The sequence below is a fragment of the Vulpes vulpes genome, chromosome 10 (assembly GCF_048418805.1).
Source record: "Vulpes vulpes isolate BD-2025 chromosome 10, VulVul3, whole genome shotgun sequence".
Classification (NCBI taxonomy): Eukaryota; Metazoa; Chordata; class Mammalia; order Carnivora; family Canidae; genus Vulpes; species Vulpes vulpes.
The window spans coordinates 86409442-86427471 of NC_132789.1; the positions used below are offsets into that span (position 1 = coordinate 86409442).

Consider the following 18030-nt stretch of genomic DNA (forward strand, 5'->3'; position numbering starts at 1 on the left):
AAAAGTACACAATCAACAGGGAGTTCTGGTTCAACCAAGATGAAGTAAAGCTAGTAACAGCCTCTCTGTCTTACATACTGGAGCTGAAACAATGGGAAAAAATACAAAAAGCAATTTCCTAAGTACTTCTGAAGACCAAACAAAAGCAAATACATTGCTATAAAGGAGGTAAAATTTGGAGAATTACCCATTATAGAGAGATAAGAGTCTCAATATTTTATCTTTGCCCTTATAAATCTGACCCAAAAGTGAGACCTTATCTCAGAGGCAGATGTTAGAAGCTCAGGTGGCTAATACTCTGATAAAAAGTGTTTTGGATAGAGGAACTAAGAAAATGGGTTTGTACAAGAGGCGGGGGCCAGGGGCAGAAGGAGAGGAGGAGTTGTCCTGAATAGGAGTAAACAGGAGAGAATGATCCTCAAAATCTTTGTAAAAACCCATAAAAGCCCTAAACTGACCCAAGAGATGTACTTGTGAGGGGCAGACACAGACTAGAACAGCAAAATCTTTCTGAACTGAAAAAAAAATTTAATTATCACACAATTCAAACCTAATCCCTGAATGCATTATGTGCAAAAAAGACACAAAGAAGGATAAGACAGGTTTTTACAATAAGTGACATTTGGAACCCCTACCCACAAAGGATAGGTAGAACTTGAAGTCTGACTCTGACTCTTCTTACTAAAATAAAACAAAAAAAGGGTCAACATTCGTTAGAGGATTTTAACAAAAGACATTAGTTTATAAAAGACAACATGCAACAATGTCTAGGACACGTTAAAAATTTACTCAACATATAAAGGAACCACGAAAATGTAACCATTTCTCATAGGAAAAGACCCTGAACAAATGCTGATAAGATGAGCAAATTGTTGGAATTACCACACAAAGATTTTAAAGGAACTATTATAAATATAACACCATCTAATAGAATCAGAAAACAGGGTTCTCAACCAAAAAAAGCATAAAATTAACCATATTAAAATCATACAACTGAAATGTACAAATCCAACGTAAAATATTCAGGAGTTGAGCTTAATACCAAAATAGAAAAAGCAAACAAAAAGCCCATGAAGTTGAAGATCAACTCTTATCATACATTCAATAGCAATTTTCTGTATCAATAGACAGTATCAAAACTGAAGAACAAAGAAAAAAAGACTGAAATGAACTAAAAAAAGGCTTAGGGATGTGTACAACGGAAGGCCTAATATTCATGTCACTAGAGACCCAAAGGAAAAAGAGAAAGACTAAAACAAAAAATATGAATATAAGGGCCTAAAACTTCTCAAAATAGGTAATAACCACAAAGAAAACTATAATGAAATTGTACGGAGAGCTACAGAATACGTCTTGAATACAAGTACATATTTTTGTATGTATACTTGTATAGTATATTTTACTTAAACATACATTAAATAACCTTACATTTCTCGTTAGAAACCATGGGTACCAGCAAACAATTGAAAAATGGAAAAATATTTTAAAGTAACTAAAAGAAAAAAATTGAATTCTACCCAGAATTCTACATGCAGCAAAAATACCCTTGTGTGATGAAGGCCAGATAAAATTATAATCACAGGGGTGCCTGAGTGATTTAGTCACTTAGGCATCTGACTATGGTTTCAGATCAGGTCATGAGGTTGAGCCTTACTTCTGGCTCTGCACTCAGCAAGGAATCTGCTTGAGATTCTCTCTCTCCTTCTCCCTAGGCCCCTCCTCCTGTTCACACACTCACTCTAAAATAAATAAATCTTTCTTAAAAATTATATTCAGAAAAAATAATTTAAATATTCGTTTCAAAAAACTGCTCAACAGGAAATGTGAATAGAGTTCAAGAATGAAAAAAACAAAAGAAAAATATAAAAGATTTTTCTTCCTTTAAATTTTTAAAACATAAAGCAACTGACACTAAAAATTGTAACATTACCTAGAGAGACTTGTAATGTATTAAATGTAGTAACAAACAATGGCTGATGTTAAAGGGATACATAAAGTTGAAATCGTTCTGTATTACATGTGAAGAGGTAAAATATTAGACTGTGAAATCTCTGTGCAATCACTAAAAAAATTATGCAGAAATAGATATAAAACCAAGTAGACTAATTTTACAAGAATACTAAAGGAATTCAAATACAAAGGACACAGGAAAAGAGATACAGGGGAAAAATTACCTTGGGACAAATAAATAATAAAATGCTCGGTGAAAATCATGTCTTATCAGTAGTAACATTAAAAGTAAGTAGTCTAGGACAGCCCTGGTAGCTTAGCAGTTTAGCATGCCACCTTCAGCCCAGGGCGTGATCCTGGAGACCCAGGATTGAATCCCATGTCAGGCTCCCTGCATGGAGCCTACTTCTCCCTCTGCTTGTCTGTCTGTCTCTCTCTCAAATAAATAAAAAATCTAAAAAAAAAAAAAAAAAAAAGTAAGTAGTCTAAACACAATGAGAAGACTTTCTCAGCATATATGTCAAAAAAATAAATAAATAAAACATTAAACTACCCTGCTTGTATTAGCAATAGTTTTCCACAAAAAAAGAACAGGATATATAAAGACTGAAAGATTTAAGGAATTAGCTCTCTCAATTATGGAGACTTGATAAATCCAAAATCTTCAGGGTAAACACATACATTGGAGTTTCAGAAAAAAGTTGTAAAATCCAAAGGCATTCTGTCCACAAAATTCATTTTTACTGAGGAAGGTCAATCTTTTTTCTATTTAAGCCCTTCAACTGATTTGATGAGGCCCATCCTCCTGGAAGGTTATCTACTCAAAGTCCATCAATTTATTTTTTTTAAAGATTTATTTACCTATTTATTTGAGAGAGAGAAAGAGAGAGCACGCATGTGCACACACACACACAGGAAGAGGGAGAAGCAGACTCCCCACTACGCAGGTAGCTTGATTCAGGGCTCAATCTCAGGTCCCTGGAATCATCATGACCTAAGCTGAAGGCAGATGCTTAACCGACTGAGCCACCCAAGCACCCCTCAAAGTCCACCAATTTAAACATTGTTCTCATTAAAAAAATATATTTTCACAAAAATATCTACAATAAGGTTTGACCAAATATCCAGGCACCATGACTCAACCATGTTGACACAAAATTAGCCATCACAATGTGTCAATAAGAAATTCAACAAAATATAAAGATACAAATAATTTTAAAGGATGGAAAAAAAGACATACCATGTAAACTCCATACTGAATGGGCTTCATACAACCAGTTAAAACTCATAACAGAAAAAATACTGACCTCCCTAGAAAAAGAGGGAATTCTGCCAGCAGACTGCACTTGGACTAGAACTGCAACATCAACTCTAACTTGCATCTCCAGCCTGCCAGCCCACCCTGTAAGGTCTGGACCTCTCGGACTCCGTAATCACAAGAAAAAATTCCTTAAAACCAATCAACCAATCTCTCTATATATACGTAAAAAGGTTCTTTTTCTCTAGATAGTTCTGAAAATACACTCCCTTAAGGATAACATATAAAGTCATCTCTGTCTTATAGCAAATGAGTACTAAGATGTACCAAAAAGGATCTGTAATAGAGGACTGATGTGGGGCATTTATTGTAGCTAGATCATTAAATTAGTTACTGTAGCTGATCATCTGGAAAAGTTGTTCTTTGAACTTCTGTGGTCCAAAACCCTTATTAAATAAATGACTTAAAACAAAAGTATTCTAATTTTGTTGTTGATAACTGTTATGGACTGAATGTGTACCTCCCAATTCATATGTTAAAGCCCAGTATCACTGTATTTGGAGATGGGGACGATAAGGAAGGAATTAAGATTAAATGAGGTTATAAAGCTGTATCCTGGATACAACAGGATTGATATCCTCATAAAAAGAAACCAGAGAGCCTTCTTTCTCTTTGTTCTGTTGTATACACATAAACAGGTTGGATGAACACACAGTGGGAAGGTGGCTATCTATAAGGCAAGAAGAGAACCCTTAAGACACTAACCCTGCTGGTACCTTGATCTTAAACTTCTAGTCCCCCAACTGTAAGAAAACAAGTTTCTGTTATTCAAGCAACCCAGTCTATGATATTTTGTATGGAAGCCCAAGCAGACTAACACAATGATGATTTGGGATTGGGGATGAAGATAGCGATATTTAAAAGGTAGGAAAGAGATCTTTTCTTGCAGTGCAAATGAGTACTACTGTTCTAGGACCTAAAGATAATTCTGCCAAAGAATTCAGTCTTACAATACCTGTATAACAGCACTAATCATACAAAACACTAACATGATTTGCCTGGTCTATCTTCACAAATTAAATAATAACACATCCTCTATAATTAAAGATTTCTTCAAAAAACATAATACATAAAATAAATAGGTCTTATACCTTAATTCATTTATACTATATGATCTAGTAGTACTTTCCATTTTAAGAATCTTCTATCATTTTCAAACTAAACTCTTATATTAAATATATTTAAATCTCTGATATACAACTCTTACCGTAATCCATTCCTTTGGTCAAAAGCAGGAATCATAGAGTTAGGATGTTCTGACATTAATGCAACAAGCAGTTGTAGGACATCCATTAGATTGTCATCCTAAAATCAAAACAAAAGCTTTTTAAATATGGAAAAAATAACTTTTTTTGAACATAAAATATTTCCAAAATGAAAGAAATTCCACTTAATTAGACATATGAGCAATATATATATATAGATAGATGATCCGTAAATGTTTATTGAAGCGACATACTATACTGTGTGTAGTATAACTTAACAGCATAGAAGCATATGTGAGTTCTGAAATGCAAAACAATTCCAAGACAATCCTACACAGTCTTGGTTGAATATTCCAGTATGTATGCATACTTAGAACCAGTTTGGCAATACTGACCCAAAAAGGACAAGGGAAGCAGCTATCAAAAGCTAGTTATCTCTGTTGCCCTGTTTATAGGATTTTGTTCACTGCTTTAGAACTGCAGCTATTTGAATATCTAATTTTCAGTAAGCTAATAAGCAGGTAACCTAGAGCTAGGGCACTGTGGCTTGGGAAAAGTATTATTTGAAAGATCTAAAAGATTTGTGAATTAACAATTTAAAAGAGAAGATCACTGTAATTTCCAGTTTCTCATTTGTCAAGTACTTCACTCCTATAGAGAGTTAGGGTTAATAAAAAATAAAATCATATACAATAAGATTACTAGGTAGTTCAGTTGAAAAATCTTCAACTATTACAAGAAAATGAAAATCAATGAATAAAACACCCAAATTAAGAGAAAATAGAAAGCACAGTATTATTATTTGAGTCAAATATGATCCAATCAAGAAATTTAATATACTTTTCTACCTCAGTTAAGAGTAAGTCAAAACAGCATCTCCCATTTACTGATAATTTTAAAAAGGCATTATTTCACACAGATATTTATTAAAACACAAAACAGTAATTATAAGATAGAAATGTAAATTATCATATGAAATGCTTTGTTTTACATGAAATTCCATCAATCCAAATTTTACTTATTTAACAAATACTTAATCCAATTATTTTAATTAGATTACATCAGCATGTATTACATTTTCCCAGGGCAAAAATAAAAAAAATAAATAAATAAATAAACAAGCATTTCAACCTATTTTTTTCAACCACATAATCACAAATCCCACTATAAGCAAGTTGTTTGACTTAACAGTATTTAAACATGCAAAATCAGTTGGAAGATTGTGTTACGAACTTAAACATCTAATCATTTTTAATAATTTTCATAACCTATTTTTCCATGTTACACTGGTTCCTAGAGATATGATGAAGGTATTTTCCACATACTTTCTTATTAATTCAATAAAATCTTTTTTCAAAACTTTTTAAAACTTTTCATGATTAATCTCAGAGTCATCTTGTGGTAATAAAGGATATTTAAATGAAAATTGACAAGATTTAGTTCCTAAATACACTTATTCTCCATTATAGTTATATTAATGAAAGATTATTTTAACTGTTTTTTACTTTAAAAAGAAAGACCATAATGAGCTTCAAACAACAAAATCCCAAAATATAAAATTTAAATGTTACCTCATGCATAGTGAGTAGGTAATTAAGAATGGCCTGAAGTTCATCTTCTTTGACTCCAGAATCCTTTAAAATTATAATATAAGTATCTTATACTTGCATATAAAAAACATTTTTTGAAAAGTAAATAATACACCTAATATCTGTCAACGTGGTCAATTGCTATAAATATACAAAGATACTATCACATAGAACCGAAATTTAAAACATGAATCAGGGGAAACACTAAAGCTATGCAATAATCAAGACTATGCAGAAGTCGGGCAGTTGGGTGGTTCAGTTAAGTCTCGCCTTTCACACAACAGTTTCCCTGCCCAGTGAAGAGTCTGCTTCTCTCTACCCTCCTGTCCCCTTCTTTACCCCTTTCCTAGCTCAAATAAATATTTCTCCTTCAAATAAATAAATAACATCTTAAAAAGGAAAAAAAAGACTGCACAGAAGTCAAAAGAAATGATATAAAAGTATCCTGTTTTCAGAACCATATATGATAGGCTATCTAATTAAGCTCCAGAATCCTGGAGTAAGAAAAACAATAATTAATGATAAAAGAGTACTATTCATGTCTATCACTCCACTAAATACAAAAGACAACTCTTCTATTAAATCTGGAGAGTAAATGAAAGCTTCTAAAATTATGAGTTAAAACACCAAGTACTAACAACTGTGCAGTATTGTTCCTTGAGGAAAACACTGCACTTTTAAATATGAACTCAGTACATAAATTTTCAACCTATCCCACTAATTTATTATTGATAAAACAAAGCTGCGATGAGAAAAAGAATAATAAGAATGAGAATTAGGAAACAAAAACACACAGAAAAAAATTTAAAAATATAAAAATCAAGGGATAAATTTTTTTATAAATGTAAATAAGGTATCTGAGTCTAAAAGATATACTAAAACTTTGGTCTATTTAACATAATATTAAATTCCATAAAATAAGAAAATGACATAGGAAACTAGTGAATAAAATATTGACCAAAAAATACATTTATATATTGCAATCTTATAAAACCGAAACACCTTCCTTAAAAATAATAAATTTTACTTTACCTAACTACAGAATAATAAGGGACAAATGTAATTTCTAAAGACTGATACATCTTTCTGGTACCTTTAGACATGGAAATTTCTTCTCAAAATCTGAATGTCAGGTACAAGTGGTCCACTACAAATGAAACCTTCTTGAAGAGTTTTGTTGACTAATGTATCACTACTGCCAAGAATAATACTTAGTACTACTTAACAGAAACTCAAAAAATATTTACTGAATGAAAGAATGAATCCCCTTGAGCCCCTAGAGAAATTCATATAACATATATATTACAATTATCAATCTCCAATTCTTCAATGATGTATTTCCTTATGTGTGCAGGAGAGAACAAAAAACATAGAAACAAGTTTCTTTCAGAGTATTTTCCAATGTGTAACACTAATAATCCAATCCAAAAAAAAATAAAACCAAAATTGTATATTATGTGAAATTTTAAGTTAAAATTTTAAGTTATAAATTAAAATACAGAACATGCTAAAGGAAAAGTAGTATAAACTCACCTTCATCACTAACTGCTTAATGAACATCAACAAGAATGCTCGTAGAGAAAGTATTTCTTTTTGATTAGGTCGTGGTCCATCTTTGAAAAAAATAATATACACACACACTTAGTGTTTCAAAAACCTCAAAGCAAGGTATAAAGCTTTTAGTTTGTTCCATGCATTTATGAGAACAATAAAAGTGAGTCACCCAAAAAGTCAACATTATCATTTAGAATTGAAAGAAAGATGGTTTCCCCGACAAGCAAAAACTAAAGTTCATCGCCACTAAACATACCTTACAAGAAATATTAAGGGGAATTCTTTAGGCAGAAAAAAAGACCATAACTAGAAAGAAGAAAATATAGGAAAGAAAAAAATCATATTGCCAAAGGCAAACATATAGTAAAGGTAGTGGCTCATTCCCTTGTAAAGAGAGTATAAAGACTAAAAGACAAAAAAAAAAGTTAATCAAATCAATTATATCTATAATAATTAGTTAAGGAATATACTAAATAACAAGTTTAAAATATGATATCAAAATATAAAACATTGGGAGATGAGGAGAGTAAAAATGTAGTCCTTTAAGAATGCATTTGAACTTAAGAATCACCAACTCATAATGGACTTTATACATATGTTAGATATGAAGCTCATGGTAACTACACACAAAAACCTCTATAGTTGCACTAAAAATAGAAAGAAAGGAATCCCAACTGAACACTAATAAAATCATCAAATCACAAGAAGAGCAAGAAAGGAACAGAAGAACTACAAAAACAACCAGAAGACAACTAACAAAATAGCAATAAATATGTAACAACTGTAACAACTTTGAATGTAAATGACAAAAAAAGAAAAAAATAGGCCCTCTACTACCAACAAGAGAATCCCTCTTTAAAGACACACATAGACTAAAAGTAAAGTAATAGAAAAAGATATATCATGAAAATAGAAATGAAAAGAAAGCTGGCCTGGCAATACTTAAATCAGATAAAGTAGACTTTTTAAAAAGCTGTAAGAGACAAAACACATTACATAATAAAAGGGATTAACCCAACAAGGTGTAACACTTGTAAATGTTTTTGTGCCTAACATTGGAGCCCTTAAATATAGAAAGCAAATATTACCAGACAAAAATGAGAACCTGACAGTAACACAATAAAAGTAGGGGATTTTAACATATCCTTGTATCAACAGATAGATCATCTAGACAAAATAAATAAGGAAACAGTGGCCTTAAATAACAGATTAGGCCAACTATACTAAACAGATAAATACAGAATAGTCCATCAGGAAGATACATTCTTCTCAAACACATGAAACATTCTCTAGAATATTAGCATGACAGGCCACAAAACAAGTCTCAATAAATTTAAGACTGAAACCATATGAAGTGTCTTTCCAACCATAATGATATAAAACTAGAAATCAATTACAGAGTAAAACTGGAAAAAACACACGTCACTAAAAAACCAATAGGACAATAAAGATATAAAAGAGGATATTAAAAAAATACCTTGAGACAAATGAAAATGAAACAATGTTCCAAAATCTATGAAATGCAGCAAATGCAGATCCAATAGGGAAGTTTACATCAAAACAGGCCCACCTCAAGAAGTAAGAAAAATCTCTAAGACATCCAGATGGCTAACAGGCACATGAAAAGATGCCCAACATCACTAACATCTGTGAAACGCAAATCAAAACCATAATGAGATTTCACCTCACACCTGCCAGAATGGCTAAAATCAAAAAAAGACAAGGAGTATTTAGTATTAGAGTGAATATAGAAACCTTTGTGCACTGTTGGTGGGAATGTAAACTGGTATAACCACTATAGAAAACAGTATGGAAATTCCTCAAAAAATTAAAAATAGAATTACCATACAATCCAGCAATTACAGTTATAGGTATTTATTCAAAGAAAACAAAAACATTTAATTCAAAAACATATATGCATATATGTTAAGCACATCATTATTTACCATACAAAGATATAGAAGTAACCTAAATGTCCATCAACTGATACATGAAGATGTGGCATGTGTGTACATACATACACACACAAACTGGAATATTACTCAGCCTCAGAAAAGAATGAAAACTTGTCATTGTGACAACATGGACGGGCCTAAAGCGTATTATGCTATGTGAAGTAAGCAGACAAAGAAAAATAGTTTATGACTTCACTTGTATGTGGAATCTGAAAAACAAAACAAACAAAGCAAAACAGAAACAGATTCATAGATACAGAAAACAAACTAACAGTTGCCAGAGAGGAGGAAGATGGGAAGAAGATGGGAGGATGGACAAAATAGGTGAAGAGGTTAAGAGGTAAAAATTTTCCCATTATAATATAGTAAGTCACAGGGATTTAATGTACAGTGTAAAGGAATATAGTCAATAATACTGTAACAACTTTATATGTTGACAGATGGTAACTAGACTTATTGAGGTGACCATTTCATAATGTATATAAATATCAAATCAAAAAAAAACAATAAATAAATAAATAAATATCAAATCATTATGTTGATACTAATACAATACTGTTTGGCAATTATTCTTCAATTTAAAGAATTTTATGCCTGTAGGAAGACATTCAAACTCACATACAATAGTATATAAGTGCTCCATTTGTACAAAATGGATTATTTTGAAACTACAATGAAGGAGTTTATTTTTGATTAAGGTAAAATGAATTCCAAAACATGAAAATGAGGTAATAAAATCTGTACTCAATAATAATAAGCACTTATATTTTAAGACTCTGAGAATCTTAGTACAATAACAAGTTTACATAGAAAAAAGAAAATCCAAATATATGTGAATTTAGTGGGAAAAAAAAACTTCTGTTACTCTTGTATAAGCTAATACAAAAATTTTAAAAAGTACACCTCAACACAGTTTGGTTCATTTAAAAGGGATACATTCATGTTGACTACCTCTGACATCTCCTCCCCTTCTTGGAAAAGTCCTTGGTCACACATGGCTCACATTAAAGTCAATTTTCATGTCTCAAACAATCTCTAAGAAGAAAGCTTTTGAAACCAAATACCCATTGTTATAAGATTCTAAAGTATCTGTTTGCTTCATATTTTCTGCAATTTTCCCTCTACTAATTACTATTTACAGCTAGTTCTTAGACCACCAAAGCACAGGACCACCATGACCTCAAACAGATCAACTAAAATAAGAAAAAATTGCTTAAGATTTGTTCCTCATGACAATTTTTAGACAAAGAATAAGTTACAGAGTTACAACAGAATCACAAATTTGTCCAGCTCTCTAACTTGAAGTATGAGACTTTCCCAAGGTCACTAATCAGTTATAAAATCAATGCCAGGATACAAAACTAATACCCAGGACAGCACATGATACACCTATAGTACCATCAAATAGTCATTAGGAAATTATGACCTAGGTTCTATATCTGCCACAACCTTATCATCATAAACAGATTATATAACTTCTATGTGCACTCAAATTTTTCTAAATTATACATAGTATATTCTCTAAGAAAAAGCAGATTTTAAAAGGCATAAAGAAAGCACTGTATTAATAAGAAATGTGTTTATAAATCACTGAACAGCCAAAGTATTTAAGTAAAATGACTCTCCAGCGTCATTTTCCTGATTTCAAACAGCAGCTCTCAATTTTTATCAAGGCACTGAACCAATTCCCACTTTCAGATCATATATTTCAGAGGTGGGAAGGGCTTCCATGCCCATTTATAGGCAATCAGAAAAATTTCTGCCTGCCTAACAGGGGTATATGATGCAATCAAAATTAATAAGCAAGAAAGAGACTTTTGCTGGAAATGCTCAATACTGGTAGACACTCTCTTGCTAGACTTAAGGATGTGAAGGTAGAGTGGCTGCTTGGTTCTTTAAGGGAAAGAATACATGAAAAGAGCCAACAGAAGAACTGGGAAATGGAGAGATACAAATTGAGTTCAAGGAGCATATTCTGAACCCTTGCACTAAGTTCAACTGATAATGCTAGTTTTTTGAGCTGATTAAAACTCCCTTTTACAATAGCTAATTTGAAGCACATTGCACTTAAAACCAAAAGACTCACCATTTGTCAAAATTTTTATTTTGATACCTTCCATAAATTTCTTACATGATGAATACTATCTCTCCAGTAATTTCGCAATTACACAAAAAAATTACTGAACTTTTGTAACTTTATTATATTATTTATTAGAAGTAGATATACCCCTAGTTTTGGGGAATCTCCATTTCCCCCAAAAAATGATTTTCAATGAGTCTCATTATGATAATTAGCTTCACCATCAATACCATATGCCAATAAAGAAATTCTCATTTTCAGTGCTTTAATAATACCATCCTACTTATATTTGCTCTGCAAACAACTTATACCAGCAGAAGGAGCATTCTTCCATAGAACTAGTAAGTTATTAAATTCTGGCAACCAGGGGATCCCTGGGTGGCTCAGGGGTTTAGTGCCTGCCTTCGGCCCAGGGCAAGATCCTGGAGTTCCAGGATCGAGTCCCACATCGGGCTCCATCCATGGAGCCTGCTTCTCCTTCTGCCTGTGTCTCTGCCTCTCTCTCTCTCTGTGTCTCTCATGAATAAATAAATAAAATCTTTAAAAAAAAAAAAAAAAAGAAATCTGGCAACCAAAATTCAGGACAAACTATTAAAACTATCAATAACATTAAAATAAAATTTTGCCAGGATGATATTCAGAAAAACTTCAAGAATAATATATTATTGGTTAAAACAAAGAAACAAGAAAATCTAAGACAAAATATATAAACAGAGATGATATACCTAATCCCTTTGGGGTGATACCACTTCGATCCTGAGGATTCACTGCCCAGTAGTAGTACTTCAGTGTATGCATGATGAGAAGCACTGTTCCAACTCTCCGAATGGCATTATATATGTTGACTGTACCAATGAATTCCGTGGATAGGTAAGTATAGAGTGTCAACTGAACCTAGAGAATCAAAATGAAGAACTTATATCAAAGAATCAGCCCTGATTCCAATAATACTCTCAGACTGCTTTACTTGGATCATACTTGTTCCAAAAAGATGCTCAGCTTGATGGTAACATCCATGCTAAAGGATAACACATATCCACTTACATGCACATAGACACTTGAACATAACACACACAAAAGTATTTACCTGGTAAATGCTTCTTTTACAGTAACATTATAAAGGAAACATCCTCTAATATACCAAATTTTTATAGCACTATTTCATAGAAATAACTGTTTAACTCCTATTAAATGACAATTATTCATTCAGAAGTTATTATACATAATTTCTTTATAGTAAGCTTACCATTTATAGTATAGTTGTTATCATTTATGCATAGTTGTTTTAAGAAGCTGGAAATTTAAGAACTTAGTAACTGCAAAATATAAGCTCTTAAAATATAAAGAAACTATATAAGTACACTATACCACTACACAGTTCATATTAATACAAAATTTCAGTGAAATTATGGCTCTAAAACTCACCAACAGTTCCAATCTCATACTTTCAACAGCACAAAATAAGAACTGCTTTTGTTCTACTATTGTGTCAAAATCAAAAATTTTTCAATTCACTGCTAGTAGATACACTTTGTAAGTGGAAAAATTTTAAGTAGGACATATATACTCTTCCCTTAACCAAAGATCAAACCATTCTCAATCATTTTAAATGGAACATTCATATTATCTCCCTAGACACTGACAGCATTTTCATTTTCTACCTTGCAAGATATGTCAGTGTTACCTGGTACTTCTTTAGAGAGCAAAAATTAGTACCTATCTTCCAGATGTCCTATAAGTAATCAATATTAAATGAATTAGGGAATCAATTAGTAACCATATATGGTAAAGAGTGGCAGATTCTGAACCACTTAAAATTGATGTTCAATTTTATGATGATGATTGTTTAGAAAACAGTGGAATATCCCACTGTCTCACTGAAAAATAATATTATGTTGATGTAGCTGATGTTATTCAAATGGATAGGACTAGTTACTTGTTATTGAGGCTATAAAACACTTTTGACAGGGTTCAAAATTCTTAGCCATACTATTTTAGTCATTTAGAAAATCTTTACATCCACCTATTCATAGTGATGTATTATGGAAAATAATGACATATACATTGTCCCTTGGTAGCTGAAATCCAAGTGAAAAAATGAAAAACACAAATTTAAGTAAAAAAAAAAAAAAAAAAAAAAAACCCAATGTAATAAAGATGCCTATTGAAACATAAAGGTCACTTAAGGAAATTCCTTAAAAAGTGTCTAGAATTGGGGCACCTGGGTGACACAGTGGGTTAAAAGTTTACCTTCAGCTCAGGTCATGATCCCAGGGTCCTGGGTTTGAGCCTTATCTCCTAGGAAGAGCTTGCCCCTCTCCCACTGCTTGTGCTCTAATAAATAGAATCTTTTTTTTTTTTAAGTGTCTAGAATTAACACTTTTATAAAGGGGCATCTGGCTGCTTCAATTGGTAGAGCATACAACTCTCGATGTCAGGGTTGTAAAAGTTAGAGCCCAACACTGGGCATAGAGAACTTTAAAATAAAATCTTTAAAAAAATAAAAGAAACATTAAGTATGTAATTAACTGCATATAGTTAACTGCAAAATATGTAATCAATTGCAAGATGAGTAGCAAAGAGTTATTAGAAACTATCGATTTGAAGGTCAGAGAAATTATTATAGAATAAACTAAAATACTCAAAAAAGCCTGAATAATAAAATAGGTATTAAGGTTGGCTTTGAAGATTAGTAGTAAAATAGGTAGAACAAAAGATGAAATTTCAAACAGGGAAAATGGTAGATCACACAATAGGTTTCCCAAGATCTGAACATGGTCCTCAATCCTGCCTGTGCATGAGAATACCCAAAAAAACATGTTTTAAAACCCCAAAAACATGTTTTAAAAATGCTGATACCTGGGTCCTACCTCAGCCCAAATAAAACACAATGTGGAGTGGAAGGAGTGGAAATATGTTTTTTATTTTAACAAAAAAAAAAAAAAAAAAAACCTCTTCCAAGAAGTTCTATCAACAGCCAAGGCAGAGAACCTCTGCTCTGGGATAACGTTTTAGAACCTGCCTATCTACTGAAGATAAGTTTTTAAGCTAGAAAGCTTAGGAAGGAGAATTGACACGACTTAATGCCAGAAAAGAGACTACTTTATTCTGAAAACAATGGAATATTTTTATACAGTTTGAGACTAAGAAAAAATATGATGAGAGTGATATATTAAAAACATATAAAAATTCTGGCCAAAAAGTGATAGTGATAAAAAATGAAAATTGAAGAAAGTCAGTCTACTGAGTATGATACCGTAGTAACAGAAAAATGGGAAGCCTTTAATATCAACATATTGAGATGAGTAAGAATGCAGACCTTAAGATTATTCATATACTAACAATGAATAAACATTTCCTCATTTACTCATTATATAATTTAATAACCATATAAATTATATGTTAACATCTGTCTTTCCTATCAGATATTCCATAAGGACAAGAATTAGATTTTGTTCACCACAGCATCCAACATAAAGCAGTACCTCAAAAAATGAATGACTATTTTATACAAGAAATTTGCCTCTCCTGTAAGGTCATTAAAAAAAAGACAGTATCTAAGAAGATGAATGGATATTATACAGTAGAGTAAATACCGTTTTCCAAAAGCAAATACCCTTGATTCATATATATATACCTTCAACTTTGATAACCACAGGTGAAATTACCATGAAGCTGATGAAGCTTAAACTTTATACTCACTCATCCATATAGGTTCTCTGCAAAACCCTAAACTTCATTTTGTAAGTATTATAAGTATTACGTCGTTTTTTTTTCTTTTTCTTAAAAATTTCCTCCCTCCCTGTAATTGTGTGACATTTCAGATCAAACAATCTTCAAAAAACAAAATAAACCTTCTTAGAACTATCTGTATATTGAAATAGATAAAACACCTTATGGATATACAAAGCAGACAGCTAAAAAAGAGAAGGAAAGTTTAAGATTAAGAAATCTATTATAAATTCTAAAAAGGAAATTAATGAAAATTATTAACAAGGGAAAGGTAAGAAATAGACTGTATTAATACTGGGGAACCTGAGAAAAGGATATAATGAATTTTTATTTTTGTTTTTTTTTTTAGGATATAATGAATTTTTAAAAATAACACTCTACAACTAAGTATCTATTAAGAGGCTTTTCAACCACATCAAAAGAGATCCAAAGCCTTACAAATATGCTGTTTAGTAAGACAAAAAAACCCGTCTAGTAAAAGGTTTAAAAAGTAACTTGAAACAATCCTTGAAAAGAAATGTCTGAGGGTCACAGAAGAAAAAGAGGTCAAATTTGAACCCAGAGATAAAAAGGTACAACCTCCAGCTGCCTCCTTTGATTACTTCCAAATGGCAATCAGAGTCAGCAGCTGTTTTTCCCTTTAACATCTGAAAAGACCAACTGAAAATAAGATACTATGACTCTAGAAAAGCACAGAAAGTTTGCTTTTTCTTTTTGACAACTAAAGTATGTGTTATTCCAATCTAAACAACGATAAGCACTCCAAGTGGATCAAAAGGGAGGAGAGAGGAAATTGATAGGTATGAAATAATGCAACTTCTAACAAAAATTGCAGATAAGGCAGATACAATTATGCAATTTAATAAAAATTTCTGTTTCAAGTTCTGCTTAACACTACCACTATTGACATTTTTATGACAATTTAATACATTAGGACTTAGCAAAGGTTTTATTTATATACTTTATCACAAATTCACTTACATTCACTTAGAAGTAACTGGTTCATCGTTACAGTACTAAATAAATTGTGTACAAATATTGTATTTCATAATTTAAAGTCATCTGAATTAAAATGACATAATGAGACCAGTGTATCATGGAAACCTTAAAAAAGGATGATATTTCAACTATTCCTGCAGAATTAAACTCATGTTTATGTATACATATATATGTATGCATACTGGTAGTAGAATAGCACTACAGTTGATAGGAAACATTTTTACAGTGGAACTGTCCAACTCTGATTTATAAATTTATAAATCAAAGTCTCTCTCAAATAAAATTTTGATTTAACAGAAAATAAAGGCTATAGTTTTATTTTTTAAAAATACGGACACAGCCTGGAAAGAACATCCAATGGGAAAAAGACAGTCTCTTCAACAAATGGTGTTGAGAAAACTGAACAGCAGCATGCAAAAAAGAATGAAACTGGACCACTTTCTTATATTATACACAAAAATAAACTCAAAATGGATTGAAGACCTAAATGTGACACTCGACATCATAAAAATCCTAGACGAGAGCACAGGCAATAATTTCTCTGACATCAGCTATAACAACATTTTCCTAGATGTATCTCCTGAGTTTAAGGGAAATAAAAGCAAAACTAAACTACTGGGACTACATCAAAATAAAAAGCTTCTGTAAAGCAGAGGAAACAATCAACAAAACAAAAGGCAACCTGATGAATGGGAGAAAATATTTGCAAATGACCTATTCAGTACAAGGTTAGTATCCAAAATATATAAAGAACTTATACAACATCAAAAAAAATCCAAAATTGGGCAGAAGACATAAACAGACATTTCTCCAAAGAAGACATCCAGATGGCCAACAGACACATGAAAAATGCTCAATGTCACTTGTCATCAAGGAAATGAAAATCAAAACTACACTGAGGTATCACCTCACACCTGTCAATATGGCTAAAATCAACACAAGCAGCAAGTGTTGGCAAAGATGTGGAGAAAAAAGGAACCTTCTTGCACTGTTAGTGGGAATACAAACTAATATAGCCATTGTGGAAAACACTATGGAGATTCCTCAAAAAATTAAATAGAACACTACAATCTAGTAATCGCACTACTGAGTGTTTATCCAAAAAATACAAAAACACGAATTCAAATATATATATATATATATATATATATATATATATATATACCCTTATGTTTACAGAAGCATTATTTATAATTGTCAAATTATGGAAGCAACACAAGTGTCCACTGATAAATGAATGAATAAAGAAGATGTGGTGTATCTATATAATGGAATTATTATTCAGTCATAAAAAAGAATGAAATCTTGCCATTTTCAACAACATGGATGGAGCTAGAGAGTATAATGTTAAATGAAATAAATCAGTCAGAGAAAGACAAATACCATATGATTGCACTCATGTGAAATTTAACAAAACAAACAAACAAATGGGGAAGAGAGAAAGAGAGAGAGACAAACCAAGCAACAAAGAACAAACTGATGGTTACCAGAGGGGAGGTGGGTGAGGGGATGAGTGAAACAGGTGGTAGGGATTAAGGAGTACACTTATCATGATGAGCACTGGGTACTGTACAGAACTATTAAGTCACTATATTGTACACCCGACACTAATATAACACTATTTTAACTATACTGGAATTAAAATTTT

General features: G+C 31.8%; 1 protein-coding gene across 10 annotated transcripts in view; it reads right to left on the reverse strand.

The window, feature by feature from the left end:
• LRBA (LPS responsive beige-like anchor protein) overlaps positions 1 to 18030 on the reverse strand; it is a 729491-nt gene that overhangs the window by 594098 nt on the left and 117363 nt on the right. For all 10 annotated transcript variants that reach the window (XM_072724802.1, XM_072724799.1, XM_072724798.1 and 7 more), the window contains exons 14-17: positions 12377 to 12545; positions 7596 to 7675; positions 6045 to 6107; positions 4476 to 4573 (exon numbers count right to left, since the gene is read on the reverse strand). In XM_072724802.1, coding sequence (XP_072580903.1) covers positions 4476 to 4573; positions 6045 to 6107; positions 7596 to 7675; positions 12377 to 12545 — 410 coding nt within the window. The remainder of the gene's footprint in view (positions 1 to 4475; positions 4574 to 6044; positions 6108 to 7595; positions 7676 to 12376; positions 12546 to 18030) is intronic.